Source organism: Parasteatoda tepidariorum, chromosome 11 (assembly GCF_982258835.1).
Source record: "Parasteatoda tepidariorum strain Cologne lab strain chromosome 11, Ptep-v5.0, whole genome shotgun sequence".
Lineage (NCBI taxonomy): Eukaryota > Metazoa > Arthropoda > Arachnida > Araneae > Theridiidae > Parasteatoda > Parasteatoda tepidariorum.
The window spans coordinates 89196564-89215200 of record NC_141765.1 but is presented as its reverse complement, the minus strand read 5'-3'; the positions used below and the strand labels follow the sequence as shown (position 1 = coordinate 89215200).

The 18637-nt window shown below is 28.5% G+C and overlaps 1 protein-coding gene across 20 annotated transcripts in view; it reads left to right on the top strand.

Annotated features, from left to right (window-relative positions):
- Positions 1-18637, top strand: part of LOC107451625 (telomerase protein component 1) — a 300321-nt gene that overhangs the window by 74999 nt on the left and 206685 nt on the right. For all 20 annotated transcript variants that reach the window (XM_021147109.4, XM_021147108.4, XM_087155402.1 and 17 more), the window contains one exon: positions 13711-13850. In XM_021147109.4, the coding sequence (XP_021002768.3) occupies positions 13711-13850 (140 nt within the window). The remainder of the gene's footprint in view (positions 1-13710; positions 13851-18637) is intronic.

The following is an 18637-nucleotide window of genomic DNA, read 5'->3' as shown; positions in this document are numbered from 1 at the left end:
AAACATTGCCCGTTCATAAATTTTTCTGTATTGGTTCAAAATTAAATAAAAACAGAGGACATTAATTATTTTTTCCTTCTGAACTTTTTTGCTAATTTAAGAAATGAAATACGGTTAGAAGTTTCTGAGTTAACTCATAAATATTAAGACAGTAAAAAATTTAAATGCATGAATTTCAAAAGATCTAATTTTAAATGCATTTGTGTCCAGATGAGAGAAGAATTGAATTTTAATAATTTATGAAGATGCGAAATAAGAAGATTTAACAATTTAATTACCGTTAATTTTTCTTTTACAGTTTTCTTTTTATATTTTAGCTTTCTTCATTATTGCACGAACCACGAAATATAGTTAATTAAGTAAGTTACCGATTTATTATATCAATTGTTAGAATTATGACAGGTTGTAACTGATTTCTCGCTTTATAATATTTTAATGTTAATTTTAATTTGAATAATGTTAATTTTAAAACACATGAATGAGAATGAATTTGATTTATTTGAATCATTTACAAGCTCTGGACTGTTCAGATACAAGGAGTTTAAAAATCCAAAAAAGTGCAAAGAATTATGATGCTTTGTTGTACTTATAAAGCATAAAAAGCGAGACCCTCTCCATTTTTAACAAGTTATATTACTAATCAAATAAGACCTTGATATTAAATCAAAAAATATTTTTTTTTAAAATTAGAGTTCATTTATATATTTATTTTTCATTTACTTTTCTAATTTCCCCCAAATGGTTGAAAGATTTTTGTTAGATACATTTTAGAAACACAATTTTGATCTGTAAATGACTTTTACGGTGTATTGCTTTTCGCAATCTGCGAAATATGAGAATTTTGCGTTTTTCTGTTATATTTTTTGCTTATTTATTTTTTTAGGAAAAAAAATAAACAGTTCAATGAAAAACTTATTACGAACAATTGAACATAATAGTGGTCTTATGAAAATGTTAAATAATAATAATCGTCAGCAATATAAGGAAAGAAATTAAAACTGAAATTGATGATAGGGGAGATCGATTCAAAACATAAAAAAATAACAAAATATTGGAAAAGTCTGAAGTTCCTCAAGAACTCTGACCCCCAACAGGGTGGGATGTGAGAAACGCATAACCGGACATCGTTAACTTCTCAAGTTACCATACACTAACAAAGAGAGGAAAAGGATCTCTTTTTGAAACAGCTACATTCCATCACCTACCATCACTAGTACTCGTCCCCCTCAAAGTAAACTTTAACTTCTTAATTCTAAAATAAAGGTCTTTACTTCTTTTACTAACAAATATTTTAATATCATGAAGGGCACACAAATACACTTACAAACTCCTTTTTATTCCTGAAATTCTATTGCATAAAATTGATCATTAAAATTCTTATGATTCTCTTTTTGATATTGACTTTACATTTAATATATGCAGAAAAAAAAAGCGCTAGTTCTTACAACGTACAAAAGTGCTTGCATTACAAACTACTAATTTTAGTGCAATCATTAATAATAATAATTCAAATTATTATAATTTTATCGAAAACTATTTAAAACAGCACTAATTCGATAATTAATTATTATGATGGGTCGCTCCTGGGAGAGCAACCCCCCTGTGTAAGGAAGGGACAGTGAGTAAACTTTGTTTTTGTTTTAACGAAAATAATTCGAAACAATATTTTCATTTAAGGTTTGTTATAGTAGTGTAAGGATTAAGGTGTTAAAATTCTGAGTTGGAAACTTAAATCCTTTAATTTTCTATTAAGATATGTTTACTGGACTGCTCGAAATTGATTATATGGGGTTTATTTGATATAAACCCCATATAACCAATTTCGGGAGATATTATATTTATGTGAGCTAAGTCAAATAAAGAATGAATAAGTCAATACGGCAAAAAAATTACTCAGCGTAAATTACTCAACGTTGAATTACAAGTTCCTTAAAATAAATATTCTACAAAAAATATGAATATCAAAAAAAAAAATTTTTTTTACAAAATAAAGAGTAAAAATTTAATTTAACTATGTCGTATTAGGTAAACTTCGTTATTCCTACTATAATTGCGAAATTTATTATATTTAACTGCAAATAAGCTAAGAATAAGTTACTAGATATCAGATATTATTGATATAAAATTTTATTGAAAGATTGGTTTGAACTGTTTTCTAAAAACCGAATTAATCCAAATTAAAAAGATTATTAAAATAAAAAATTAAAAAAAGTATGTGTTATTAAGAGAGAAAAAATATACTTTACAATTACAATTTTGTTAATAAAATGATTAATGAAAGTCAAAGAATACTATTAGTTTAATAACATGAGAGAATTGTAAATGCACTATTCCAATCACTGGATACCCATTGATCATTTTTTTTCTTGGATAGATCTTTTATAAGGTCGTCATAAATTACAAAAGGTGTCTAAATTAATTTTTATCCTTTTGTCAGTCAATGGGCCAAATTGATAATTAATTCCAGCCAATATACGTTTCGTAGAACAATACAAAATTCTTTTCTTTCTTCAGTATTAATATTTATATAATAATTGCTGCCTAAAAGGAGAACAATAGTTGTGTATAAGTTAACTATAAAAAGATTATAAAATGCTTTAAAGTAATTTAATATAACACTATTAAAAATACGCTCTGGTGAAAATAAAAAGAAAAAACTCAGTCTGTAAAACAATGAATTCTAAGAATTTCAAAAATTGTCTTCTTTATTTTTTATTATTACATTTCGAGATGCTTTTTGATTTTCGAGACGCTATCATGATTTTTTTCATGACTCTTAGAATTCTTTACTTAAGATAATAGTGTTGAAGTTTTCGATTAAATTGGTCTAATCGAGAAGTGCGAACGCATGAGAACCTAGAATAATAACATTAACATTGATCATTCCTAAAACTTTCTTTTTATATGAAGTTGGAAAAATAAACTGCATTGCTAAATTAACGTAAAACGAGCAGATATTAATAAATTTCCTTCTCTGTCAGAAGACTGAAAAGGTCCCTGACACCGCCACTGTTTTGGGGTTTTCAACTTAACGTTACACTTTATCAGACACTGTTAGATTTAGAAACTTCACATTACGCAGATATGTAGGAGATTGAACGCAAATTGCAATGGAATTAAAAAATAATTCTAAAATTAAGTCAAGATTATTTTTATTCTTGTTAGAAAAATAACACGTGGGCCGCTCTATGGCCGCAAGCATTCAGTTGCAGAAGTTAAATTTGGTATGCTGAAAGAGCCAAATTTAGTTTATAACCGTAACATAGAGTCTTTATTTCCTCTTAGAAACTCTTATTTGTTTGAAAGTTATTACAATTTAAAAGGTTCTTTTTAATTTTTTCTTTAACTAATAAATATTTATCGATTGTTGTGGAAAAATTTTTCATTTACGCGATTTTCATAATATCCCTCTTGACTTTATTAAAAATAATAAAAATAAAGAAAAAAATATATATAGAAAAAGATTAGGTGTTGCCAAATATAAAACTTCGACATTTCATACCGATATTTGAAAATATATGTAGAATAAAGAGAAATAAGAATTGTTTCCTATATGATCTGTTAACAAGAAAAAATTACTTCTAATTTATTAATTCTTATTGTGTCTCGCATTCTGCCTTTCTAAATGTAATATTTTTAAGCACAGTTATTTATTATTCAAATCCAGCTATCTTTTTTATTTTGTTAAAATTAACAAGTTAATATAATGAACTTAAATAAAAGTATAATAATTTTATATTAAACAAATAAATTTTAATCGACTTTTCAGGAAAAAAAAAAACTTTTAAGAACATTCTTGAGAGAAAGGTTTGTACCCAATGCCTCTAGTTCTGAGAGAAAAAAAAACGATTTTGCGCGTGGGCAGAAACTGCTTTTTTCATAGAACATCTTCAATGCGTAATAACTCTCGGCGAGACCGTTTTTCCTTATTTTTCATTTGTCAAAACTTAGTAATCCTTAAAATACAACTTCTGGCAATCCAATCGTAATTTTTATTTAAAAAAGTAGAAGAAAACGATTTGTACTTGATCTTCAATTATTTCAAACTTGATGAACGAGAATCAACTACAGGGATTATCGAGCGTAGCGAACAGGTGACGGTGCCTCCATGTAGAAAACAAGGATACATAAAAATAAATTGTGTCGAACAACTATTATCAGTAAGCGTATGATTAATATTTAAAATCGCCTCTAAAAAGGGACTGTAGAAGCTGATCAATTGATAAAAATTTATCTGCTGCAGTCAAGGTATAAATTATCGTCACAATCTGAAAAACATTTAATATATTTAAATATTTGCATGTTTACGAACTATGATCTGTTTTTGATTTTTTTTAAAATTAACCTCAAACTTTAACCGGATTTTAATAAATTAATTCTAAAAGAACTGCACTCTTTAAAAACTAGGTATGAAAATTGGATTCGTTTTGTACTATGAAAATTGCCAAGTCGATTCGGCAGCATGAAATACTATTTCATTTTTCGCCAGTTTATGGTTAAAAGTTAAACGAGCTCCACTTAGTTCTAATTACATAATCATTCAATTTTGTCTAAATAGTTATGCCTTTTCTAAAATATTGATTTGCAAATTGACCGTAAATTTAAAACTATACCAACAGTTTAATTGGGCAAACAAATAAAATTTCGGTTCTCTTACCGTTATTTTCATATTTCAGCCATATTTCTGCCATTGTTTCCTAAGATTTAAAACACAGCACAATTTTAAAATTTGTTAACCCCAAAACCCCTTGTGAGAAAAAACAATGTTTTTAACTCATGTATAGGAAACATTTTGCAAATGACGTTTGAAAATGGATAAATGTGCGTTTATTATTTTGTATTGTCGTGTTTCTTTCATTTTTCTGCAACTAGGGAACATTATTGGAGAATGAGTAATTTTTCACACAATGCATTTTTATTTAAATCTTATATCGACTTCATAGAAGAAAAAATCGGTAACTTTTTTTAAATCATGCTATAACTTTTGTATTTTTTCCAGCTTTAAATACGATGCTATTTTGATTAACACTTGAATTGAAGTATGTGATGAATGTAAGTGTAAAGAAAGATTGAAACAGAGAAATTTAATGTTTAATTTTGTCTAATTTGCTATTAAAAGAATTGAGTTTTAAAATAAAACTCAATAACGCAATTCTGGTTTTAAATAACTATTCCGCTATTTAATTGGTAAAGGCAATATGCAGTAGAACATTTTTTTTATTTATGTCACATTTTATGCTAGAATAAATAGTGCAGACCCTTGCCACACATGAATGATAGATTTGCTTTTTTTTAGTAAGCAGAAACTTTTGTTGGAGGGTTGTCCTTGGGTGGGGGAGGGATATGGTTTCCGCTGAGTCCGCGGGGGGTTATGCCTCAGCCAGGACAGAAGCCGTACCGACTGTCACTCTGTGTAAATTGGCGAAATTCTATCAAAGTTAAAATAAAGGCAACCCTACAAGACCCGACACTTTATATTTTCTGCCATCTATCGGCAGGAATCGAAAACACGTCTAAAGTAAAAAATAAAAAAACAGCGCCATCTGTGTATTGCATTCACAACAGTTTTTTTTTCCTTAATGTATATAAACTATTTTAAAAATAAATATAATACTGCATGAAAAAATATTTTTGTTATGCGAATAAAAAATAAATATAATTAACATTTTGAAAGTATAATTTTTATTTTTATCTATATTCTGTATTATAAGCTTAGAGAAAAAATTATTTGCTTAATATTTTGAAGTTTAATTAATAAAAATATCCAAATGTATTTTTATTATTTAAAAACATATTTTGAAGAATAAAATTTCCTAAGCAATTATTACCTTCAAGTATTGCTTAAAAGTTTACGGAAAAAAAAGTTACTTACTTTATTGGACTAGACGTTTGCTATAACCAATCAGAAAATTTAAACACGATTTTTTTAAAATTCAAAATTCCTAAGACCATTTAAACTATTTTGAATCCAGTTTTTAAGAAGTAAGTGATTAAACTAAGATATTAAGTTTAAAATGAACATTAAAATAAAAAAAAACAAAAAGCAGTTTATATAAATGAAAAGTTTACTTTTTTAAATGGTATACATTCATTATTACAAAATACTTAAATTGTAATAAAAGTTAGTAAATTAATGTAATAAAAAAGCATATTTCATTAAAAATCCTTGCTCTAAATTCAAGATATTTATAATTTCAAGGAGGATATAAGCAATTTACAATATTTTTTTCTATTTATTTTCTATAAATGGGTTTTTTTATTTACATGAATTTTGAACTTACCAATTCATTTTTGTTTTAAAGAATGTTTAAAAAAAGAATCATAGTCTGAAAAAAATTCATGTTAATTTCATTTGGTTAATTTCATTGTTCTAGTTATAAGTATTAATATTTATTCTTATTTTTAAGGGAATATGTATTCAATTTTTCTTGAAAGTAACAAATATATTATATTTCGAGTTAAAAATTATACTTCAGAAAATGATTTCAAAAAGAAAAAATTAAAAAAAAATAATTATATATATTTATTTAAAAATTGTAATCAAATTTAAAATGATTATTTTTTTATTAAAATTACTTTTTTAAAAAATATAATAGGTAATGCCACAGAAAGTATATTTAGATTATAATAAAATAATAAAATTCTAGTTTTTAATATTCTATTTAAAAAATTAGCAGTTTTCAAAGAATAATAAAAACTGTTTTTTTCCTCTCAAAAAATATGGTTAATGTTTTATGAATTTTTTTCCTTTCTCTCCTGATTTTTTTCAAAGTTTTGAGTTAAAAGCACATTTTTTACCAACTCTGCATCTATTCATTATTAATCAATTGTAACATTACATTTAATTAACGGTATACAGTAAAGGTCCTGTAACTAATTAAGTGTAAGAGGCCAAACAGCGGTATACAATAAAGGTCCTGTAACTAATTTAGTGTAAGAGGCCAAACAGCGGTTTTATTTTTCGGGCCTGTATAAGTGAGGAGTTATTCCGCCGCTTCCTGAAATGCCTCAAAACAAACGATAAAGGACCCTATTGTACTTGCCTTTTGCCGTTATCCTACCTAGAATGCCAGCTTACGGCCTTACGTTTGCCGTGAGGTGTGTGCTTACTGGGTAGTTTTTGACTAAGCTTCTCAAGGACTCGTTTTGTCATTCCATCGCCGAAGATGTGTCATTCCGTCACGCTAATTATTGGAAGTTAATAATCAAATGCATAGAATTTTACAATTTCTCATTGATTCTTATGCCACATCTGCTTTATATTCCAAAATATACACATTTTCATTCAAAAACGCAGTTGCTATTTAAAAAAATATACTAAAACATGTGACTGAATGACACAAAAAAAAGTTACTTTTATTTAATATATTAAACTTAAAATGACTTAAAGGCTATGTTTTAAATGTTTAAATTTTGTACTATATGCATATTTTATCAAAATATTGCAAAAGAAAGATACATTTCTTTTATTTTATAAGTATTTTTCAAGAAAACAATTTGAGCACAAATGTGAAGAATTCACTTGTCAGTCATGTGATTACTTTAGAATGATGCCAGATTCAAAAAACTTAAAATTATCAAAAATTAAACAGTAATATGTAGACTTTGGCTATTTTTGAACATATTTTTAAAATTAAAATATGCAATTCATAAAAAAAAAATTTCACTTAAAAGTTGACAATTTCGTGGAATTGCCCAGGTGTCTTCACATTATAGCGGACTCACGTTATAGCGTCTGTTTTTGTTTGGACTGCAGGGGGTCATTGTCCTACAGAAAGCTCCTTATTATTTTAGGGTTTCAAAATCTCCCACAAATTGTTTTTGGTTGTGATTCCACACGTTGGTTTTAGTTCTATTTCTCTGTCTTCATCGATATCACTTTGCTCTTATCTTCTGCAACTATTTCCTTTTCTGACAATACCGTAAGTTTCAATACTTTTATCAACTGATTCCTAAACACCAAACCTGATGTTTGATGAGCTTTCCCCAAACTGTAACAAACCTTCATTTTTTCCTTTGTCAATAAGCATCAGAAGATGCCATTTTTCTTCTCAAAAGGAAATAACTTCATAACTTTTTTTAAATATCGGTAAAATTTCTGAACAGTAGATGTGGGAATCTCTAAGTTTCAAAATGATCTAAACTGGTAATAACATTATTATAACAGCATTTGTGATGGGACAGTAAAACAAGATTATACACAGGGAAAACCAAGGTTGCAAGAATATTTGTTCAAAACTGAACTGCATTTATGTATACATATCATCATTGATTTGACAAATACGTAAGGAAGATTATTTTTACTATTTATAACTTTTTCTATCTCAGCATTATTTTTTTTTAATATCTAAAAGAAATAATGATGTAAAGTATGAATTTATGTGAAACAGCTTAACTCTGGTAACAAATATAGAAATCTTATTTAAAAATATTTTGCATTTAAATGTTATAGCAATATAACTGTGACTCCTTTCTTTCTGGGGCTTTAACCCTTTTGGTTCTACTGTCATGCATAGATGCCAGTAAGAAGCTCTTTCATTTCGACCTGTTAGAGTGCTTTCTTGTTTATCCCTAGCCAGTGGTGTGTCAGGTCTTTTTTTATTTTAAATCAAATTTTAAATATCTGGCTTTTTTGAAATTCAATTTCTTAGGAACAGTTCTACCGATTTTGCTCAAATTTCTTATTTTGCCATGTAAAATTATATTCTTTAAAATGATGCAAAAAATTGTATACCTTACTATTGCAAATTTTTTGTGACCATTATTAAATATAATAATAAAATATAACAAATATTTCATAAGGCTTATTCTTTGCATGAAATTATCTTTGGACAAACAAATTTTATAATCTATGCAAAATTTTTTCAAATTTGCTTAAAAAGTTTTAGATATATAGCAAAATAAGCAAAAAGTAAAATTAATATTATGGGGTCAAAACTGTAGACTGTTGGAACCATATTTCCCAGATTGCGGCTACCCCCTACTTTTGGGGGTGTAGTGAGTCAAATAGCAGTGAGCAAGATAGCTTTTACAAGGCTTACACAAATTCGGATAGCAGCGATGAGAAAGAAATAAGATTTCCGAGAAATATAAATAGAATTACATTGTATAATTCTATTCATCAGTGCAATCTTAGTGATACTGAATGTAATGAAGATACCATTGACGAGATTTTGCAAGAATCAGTCATTGATGAAGAAAGAAGAACTGATGTTACTGAGGAAAATAAAATTCTCTTTTTCTGAGACAGACGGCATCATTAGACAATTACCTGGTGATGTTAATCCATATTATGTGTTTGAACTGTTCGCTGATGACGAAATAATAGACCTACTTGTATCGGAAACAAATTGACACACGGAACAAAAGTTATATAAATCTGAGCTAACACTGTGTTCATGGATGCATAACTATACACCTACTTATCCTCAAGAAATAAAAAATTCTTGGGACTGATTTTATACATTAGGATTTGTAAAAGTAAACCGCTTTTCCAATTATTGTTCGAAAAGCTCTCTGTATAACTTTCATTATCGCGTACTATTATGTCACGAAACAGATTCGTGTTACTATTGAGTAATTTTAATTTTGCCAATAATGTGTACTTTGCTCGTAAAGATCAACTTGGAAATATACCTTCACTTTTCAACAAACTGGAATGAAAGTATAAAAAAATATTCACGCCTGAAAAACACATTGCTATTGATGAAAAATTGATTCCATGGCATGGGAGACTCATCTTCAAACAATATATACCAAATAAAGCGCACAAATATGGAATCAAATTATTTCAATTATGCTCAAGCACGGGATATACATGAGACAAGATTAAAATTTATTCTGGTAAATCAGCTGAAGGTGTTAGAGAAACAGGATTAGCGCACAGCGTATGTCTTCAGCTCGCAGAGAAACTTTTCTATCAAGGACGAACATTTTACATTGATAATTTTTATACGAATTATGAATTAGCGATATTATGCCTAAAGCGCAAGACCCATGTAGTGAGAACACTTAAGAATGACAAAAAGTTCCTCCCAAGTGATATTCTTTATTGCAAACTAAGAAAAGGGGAGATGGTATCCAAAACAGATAACAGGATTGTCAAACATCAATGGAGAGACGCAGGACTTGAAAATTTTATCCTCCAAAATTGCTCCTATCATGGTACCAAGTACAAAAAAATCATAGCATTCATGCTGTTTCACCAAGGCAACAGACATCTGCAACATTGAAAACACTAGTTGTTGTTGAACTTAATGCAGTAAAATGTGGTATGGATTATTCCGAAATTTAGGGTTGACTGAAAATATAACAAATCCTTGTCTTTGTCGGAATCAGCATAATATCACTGTTCCTAAAAATGATTCCATAAAAAAAGCATTAGAGGTGCTTGGAGACAATGTTATGCAGGTAAATGATGTCAAATGAGCAGATCTTAGACTTAGAGGTTGGGCAGCTCTAACGAGCAGGGCACATCGACCAGAGGTCTATAGTACCCAAACCCTAAATCATGATTAGCATGAAAGCCCTATAGCTGAAATAATCAGTGTCACAGAGTATGTGTCGTGATGTCTCTTCTTCAAGATTACAACCCCGACAAAGAGAATTGGTTTCTATTCCCATTATGTGTATGTGTCTCCTGAGGATGCAGTGTCCAGTAAGTAGACCAATGATCTTCCTTAAACTGTTTCTATTAAGCTTTAAAAGCTCTTTTTGACGTACACTAGGACAGTCACAATTTAGCTCCTTAGCTTGTCTCTGACCGTCAGCAGTGCACCATTGCTCATGGGCAATTTTGCCATAGATCTTGAATATGGATGCCCTAAAACAGGTGGGAGAAATTCCCAGTGCAGGTTCAGGGCCCCAGTAAATTGCATTAGAGCCAGCCCGCCGCTTCATCAGCTAGCTCATTTCCACCGATACCGATATGTCCAGGTACCCAATGTGGGGATACTCTGTTATGAGTGAATTGGTCACAGAGGACAGAGAAGCTGTCCCACACCAACAAAGAGGTGATCAAAGTCCTAAAAGAATTTCAAGAAAATACCAACTTATTGTCCAAGTTGTTCCGACCAACCCCAGCTTTGTATAAAATGCTTTAAAGTTTTACATTCTAAATAATTATCTTAATAAACGATTTTCATATTACTTTTATAACAATTTAATACTTTTGTTACTTCCTGTGAAATGTCTTTTCAAATACATACTAATATCCTTCTGAAGTAGTCAAATAAGTGCCTGATCAGAAACTTTGCTGTCACCCGAATATGGGTGACATGGCAATCAACGTGTTAATTATATGGAAAGTTATCATATGTGAAAAATAGTATTTGTCCTTAAAAAATTAAGTCTGCAAGGTTGGAGAGAAAAAAATTTTCTAAAAATATTTATTTAACTTGATTATTTTAATAAATGTCTAAATTTCAGAAGAAACAAAACACATAATTCACTGCTCAATTAAATTTCAGAGAAAAATAAAGTTTCCGATTTTGAAAATAGCTTCAAAGTAGATTTTTTTTTATTAATTAAAAAATTAAATTCAGTAATGAAAAACTGAACTTTATGGAAGTATTTAAATTTTGTGATATGTAAAAATTCAAGCTTTTCATTGGCCAAATTTGTCCATCGTAATTGCAAAACTTAAACTGAGTTCCACCCTAGAAATCCATGGATTTACGAAATATAGATTTTTGTATTCATACGATAGATCAATGAAGAAGCTAAACTTTCTAGGCTCTTTCTTTCGTCAGGCTCTGCATGATCTTTGCATTTTTATGTGCTATTTGTATTTTATACTGTATATAACTGTTTTTACCTAATTCTATTTACTTAGTATTTCATTATGATTAGTTTTTCAATTGATTTTGTGCACTGTTAAAGTTGTACACTTTTATTTAATTTTATTCACTTTTGATTGCATTTGTTATGTATCATTTTAACAATTTCATATATTTAATAAGATGAGTTTGCATCTCACCTTTAGTTTTGTTTTAAAAACTGTTTGTTTGGTGCAGCATGTCTTTTGTTGGGCCTTAAACCCTACATTCAATTAACCCTACATTAAGATTAAACCCTAACCTGATATTAAACCCTAGATTCAATTCAATTGAATTCTTATAGTGTCCTAAAATATGTCTTTAGGCAAAACAACTGTCAAATGCAGACATTCATTGTAAATCAGTTATTGTATCTGTTCTAATCTTTCTGTGTGAAAATAAACTTCACCAGAGGAAGAAATATTTAAAAAAATTTACAAACATTCCTGATGAATCAAGGAGTGTGAGGCTGGAGTGGAGTGACAACTTTAGATCAAAATTTTGTCTCATGTTAATAATATCTTACTTAACTGTGCTTTAAATAAAGTATTTATTTATTTATATATCTATACAGAGTGTTACAAAATTAACTGTCAAAACTGTAAGGGAAAGTAGGGCACATCAAAAAGATTGAGAATTGCATTGCTACCCGTAACCAAAAATGTCATTGCAGACTGCTAGGAGTGCAACTCTTTAATGCATTAGCTTTTAAAGTCCATTCAAACTAGTATGTTTTTTATGTAAAAAAATTATCTTAATTTTAAACTAATTTTTGCTAATTTCATGGTCATTGCCAAAATTGCATATAAATAATCATGGGAATAGATATTTTTTCGTTATTTATTGATTTTGCAACCGATTTGTTGAGTTTATGAAATCATTAAGTTTCAAATAAACAGCTATTTTTTGTATACTTGAATGCATTTTTAAGCAATAATTATTAGGCGACAGAAAATTAGCATGAAATTAGGATAATTTAGTTAAATAAATGTTGAGATGAGTTCACTCACACTTGTATTGGTCTGAATCTGCCCATCCCAAGTAGATTAGATTCTCAGGAGTAATATTTCTTTGTAGGGGCAAAGGAGGGGAAGAGGAGCACATCACTTATCTCCATCAAGACATTCCTCATTCTTCTTTCTTGTACAATTTTTTTCTTTGGGATAATTTTCCATTTAAATTTTTTTTTTTTAATTTAAAGAAGAATTTCCCTAGGGCTACCTGAATTTCCCCTGAACCTTGTTCATGCAATTGATATATTTTGTATCCCTGCCTTTACTTATCCCTCTAGTGTCTGTAAAATGGATCATTATGGAAGCAAAAATTAGATGTTCTGAGAAGACATGTTGTACAACAACCCTCTATGTCTAAAAATTTTTTATCACATTATTTGAAAATGAGATAAGCTAAATTGTATTTATCTTCATTACTTAGAGAAAATTGTTTACTGTATTTAATTGAATCTGAATTGCATTTTTTCCCAATGCTAATGCTACTGAAAATCAGATACAACTTTTAATTGGCAGCAGAGTTTAGGGAAGGAAATTGAGTTTTCGAAACATTATTTTTGACAGTAAGAGTAATTACAAGTTCATGTGTATATTTAAACGTTTTCAATTCTGTTGAAATAAATTATTTACTCTTTGTTAATTCGCATTTAAATGTTTTTTAATTTCATAAATATTGAATATTAATAAACCTTTTTTCAAAATGTTTAATTTTTTTTATAAAATACTGTTAACAGTTTCGGGTGCAGCTTATAATTCAAATAAATATGGTATTTAGATATTGCAGTTTTTGATTTAAGTGCATAGTCAAAATGGCGAACTAATTGTTTTTCTTTTAAAATTTTCCATTGTTTTGAAGAATGTTCTGATCAATTTTTATTTTCTAGATATCAATATAACAGAGATGCCTGTGTACAGTTTTGAATCTGAAGATTCTAGTATGGACAACTCTGTATCATTAAAATTTTCCTCAAGAGAAGCTGATACTTTTCATCTTGAAAGAGTGCTGAATATTAAATCTAAAAAGGTTTGTTTCAAGCAATTTTTAATCACTTTTTAAAATAATTTTTTAACCCAATATTTTCACAATTCATTTTTCTGCTAATAAATTGTTATGTGTTGAGAATATTTTGACAAATTAACTCATTAATTCATTATTTTGACAAATTAACTCATTAATTCATTATTTTGACAAATTAACTCATAAGATTCTATTTTGTTTTAATAATTTGTAATCTGGCAATCTTATTACTAAAATATTTTAAATTATTCTTGAAAATTTTCCCGTCCATGTAAGTTCAATTGAATTCGCTACTCGCCTTATAGATTTCGTTTCATGTTTTGTTGTTTTTTCTTCACATTTTGTTTTCTACAATGTGTTCTATTCTATTTTGTTTCAAGAAGAAAATTTTTAATGCTCCTCACACTATTGTATTGTGTAATAAATAGGAATTTATTGGAGTTTTTTTTTGTATCAATACTTTTCAAAGAAGGGTTATTTTTCAATAGATGGCACCACTATGATAAAATTTAAATGCAATCAAAATTATGATATTTCATGAGAAATTTTTATTTATCCTTTTAAAATGGGATTTTTAGGGTAGATTGTGGATATAAATTGTATTAACATTTAAGGAGGATTGGATTATCGCTTTTATGGCGTATTAGTGGGTTTGTAGCTGGTTTTTCTTGTGGATCTTTTTTTGTCCTGATGTCCCCTGGATGCGGGAGGACTTTTGAGCGAGTAAACAGGTCAGTATGGATTATTTCGCCTTGGTGAAAAAAGTATAAAGGGCGTGAAGAGTGGCTGAAAAAGCAGTACGACGGGAGTGCGGATCGTGCCCGATGGAATGTTGGGTGGAAACATCACCGCTGACAGGATCTATCATGGCTGCTAGAAGTGTGTTCTGAGCCGGTATCATCGAAGATGAGTTTGGATATAGCTGGAGTCTCGGAGTGAGTTGATCTAGGCTGAAATGCTGAAAGGTTGATGTTTGGAAAAAGTCTCTGGATGGACTAAGTACGCAACATTGGTCGGATGAGCTGTTGTCTGGAAGAAAGTTGATCTAAAGCCTCAGAATAGTTGACGGGAAGTGATAGATTGAATGTCGCTAAGTTCAAGACGGTTGGCAAGAATCGAGCGGTCCTCGGCAGAAAATCGAATGTTTCTAAAGAACTGAATGGCGGTCAGAAAGTCGAAGTTCTCCTAGTCCACAAGTCTAGCTGCAGACCCGGTGGACGTTCCAGAAGGTGATCTGCAAGTTCCTTTTGTATTTACAAACTCTAATTTCTTACCTTTTTAATAACTTTTTAGAAGAGCATTTTATTCCGTATTTTAAATTATTTCTATCGGGTGTTAAGATACCTATTTTAAGATGAGCCTTGGATATTTAATGTTAATTATCTGTTGTAGGAATATAATGACCTAAAGTTTGAATGTTTTTTGTAAATTTAGAATGAGCTAGGATTTTTATTTCATAAATATCCCTTTTAGTGTGAATTAATTGAATGTGGTGCATATGAAATTTAAAAGTGCTTTTTATCGAAAAGTTTTATCTTGAGTATAACCATTTGGAAATTTAAAAGTGTATAAATTGGAAATTTTATGCCCATGAAGGCATCTGGAAATGATTGGGGTTGTGTTTGTTGAAAATTTATAGTTATAATAAAATTTAATTTTTATTGTTAAATGTTTCTTGTAATTCATTAGTTATTTGTCTATTTTTGAACCTGGGTAACTGTTACCAAAATTCAATTAAAAGTTCACAGCCTTGCCAAAGTTTGAAGGGTAACGGTACAATTGATATATTTTGCTTTGGCTATATTGATACAGTATTTAGAAAGCACTCTTTTTGGTGAATATAATCGTGTGAGCTGATGAAGTGATTATATCTTTTTTTTCCCGGATTTTTATTGAACTTTTTTATATATATATGTTTTTTTAAATAATTTTCTTATATTTTTTCAGTATTCTGTAATTTTTTCAATGTTTTTTCTACATTTTAAACTTACATATGTATATGTATATATATATATATTTATGTATATACAGTAGGGAACCGATTATCCGGAACGATCTGGACCATCACTATTCCGGATAACTGATTTTTCCGGTTTTCTAAATCGATACAAAAAGCCGTTTTTTTATTGTTAAACCCAACTAAAAAAAAAATAATATTTGGAAATAATCTTAAAAAGAAGAAAAAACGATGACGTAATACACTAATGATTATTTCCAAAATGATGGTAAGGTAAACATCTTTCAAAAAAGAAAGAAAAATCCTAAAATCTTATGAGGAAAAAAACTTTTTTTTCAAAAAAATGGCGGGAAAACTTATCGAATTTCGTTCCGGTTTTTTGGTTTTCCGGTTTTCTGATTTCCAGATAACGGGTTCTGTACTGTATATATATATATTTATGTATATGTATATGTATGTATATATATGTATGTATATATATATATGTATATATATATTTATGTATATATATATTTGTATATATATATTTATGTATATATATATATGTATATATATATTTATGTATATATATATATTTATGTATATATATATTTATGTATATATTTATATATATATATATAATTATGTATATATATATATGTAATTATGTATATATATATATATTTATGTATGTATATATACAGTGCCCGCCGTTTGTTAAAATCACTTTCGTTTTATGCTCTTTTGATTTTATTAAGAGGCGATTCAACATTTAAAAAAAAAACAAATTTTTAAGATATATTCTAAATGCACACACTTTAAAAGCTGAAATAATGACCATATTAATGCTTTATTTTAACTAATTTAATTATTTTAATAAAGTAAAACCCTACATAAGATTAAATTTGGAAAAGTTGTGCAAAAAACCGATCAATGGTTGCTTGAGTTGCAGTATTTAAAATTAACTTTTCAACATCATTTGAGAGTTTATAGAAGTTTTTATAGTTTTCGATATTCTTCCTCTTTGTTCTAAAGCTTGCTGCAATACATTAAGTGCTTTTCTGACTTCCATTGAAGATGGCACTGATGAGTTTATTTCATCTTCTGAGTCTGATTCCTCCATTTCTTGATGGGAAACAACTTCAAAATGTCTGTAACTGTCTGTAATCACTTGATGTCTGTAACAATTTTAGAATCAGATTTTTCTCCTGATGTTTGCAGGTTATCGTCAATAGCTACGTAACGTGTAAAATTCTCGTCCATTTCATTTTCTTCATTGCTGATCATTTCTTCGAAACAGTTATGAGCCCCATCTCCATTGAAGCTTCACGTTGACTACATTTAGGAAGCTTATCATAGTTTTGCAGCACTTCAAATTTATCTTTAAGACTTAAATCTTTCCTTTTTGGCATGCTGATAAAATTTAACACCAAACGAACTTAAAAATGATATGTGCTCTAACTATAATTTACTCAAACTGCTTAAATAATATGGAACATGTGCACAGACAGTTTTTGGAAATCTGTTCATGTTCTCTGTTAAGATAGATAACAAAAGAAACTTCTCTCCCTTCTGTGGTTCATTCAATAAAAAGTAAGATGTGAATTCGACCCCCTGTTGAGTGAGATAGATTTCTCCAAACTTCATTCAAGTCAAGGAATTAACATTGATAAATTGATTTCTATGAACTCGCCGCTTACCACCCACATTTTTCCTTAACTCTTACACTATGTATATCGCAGGAAAGTGCTAACCACACCTGTTTCACAGGTTTGTGAGTAACTGTTGCTTCTTCTAAAAAAATCTTTAAACTTCGAAAAATTAAAATTTTATAAATGAGAACAAAAAAAGCTGAAATATTGCACCTTTGATTTATTATGTAGTCAAAATTTTTAATTTTAAAAAGCGGCGGCATTGATTTTATTAAAGGATGTTTTTAACATGTATTAATATTGTAACGATTCGGTGATTTGATTTTATAAAGTGGCTGATTTTATTATCCGGTGATTTTATTAGCGGCGGGCACTGTATATATGGGTCATTCTTACGAAAACTGTCATTTTTCAGTTCATAAAATCCCAAAAAAGTAAAGTGAATAAAAAGCTCTGAAACTTTTTATATTAATAGAAATATGTAATGGCATTATAAAGAAAGTATATATCCTATAAATTATACTTAATATTTAAATTAATTAATTTTTTAAATAATTAATTTATAATGAATTAATTTATAATAATTAATAATTAATTAATTAATTTAATAAATAAATTAATTAATTTAATAAATTAATTTACTAATTTTTTAATTTATTTTTCAAATTAATTAGTAAGTAAATTAATTATTTTCACTATTTAAAAAGTGAGGGAATGACACTAATAGTGAGGCAATGATATTTTATTTTAATACATGTTTTTATCTAAGTTACATCTACCTAAAGTTTGAAAATGATTACATACTAAGTATATCTAATATTTATTATAATTTAGTCTTATATATTTAATAGTTTTTACAGATTTGGGAAATAAAATTGGCTGGCACGATTGAGCAAAAAAAAATTTGATAATATACCCATCTTGAATCATTCCCTCACTTCAGCTTCATTCCCTCACTTTGTACACTAGTGAGGGAATGACGAATTCAATAAAATTTAAAAATAACAGTTAGGCCTAATTAATTTCTGAAGTTAATCACATACAATTATATTCATACAAGAAAGCAACATATAATTATCCACTTTCTCGATGAAGTTGTATTTTATTTTACTCTAAAAAATGACATGAGGGAATGACAAATGTAAAAAATTTTACCTGGTTTGATTCATTCAAATTTATTCCACAGCAAAGCTTCCTTAAGTTGA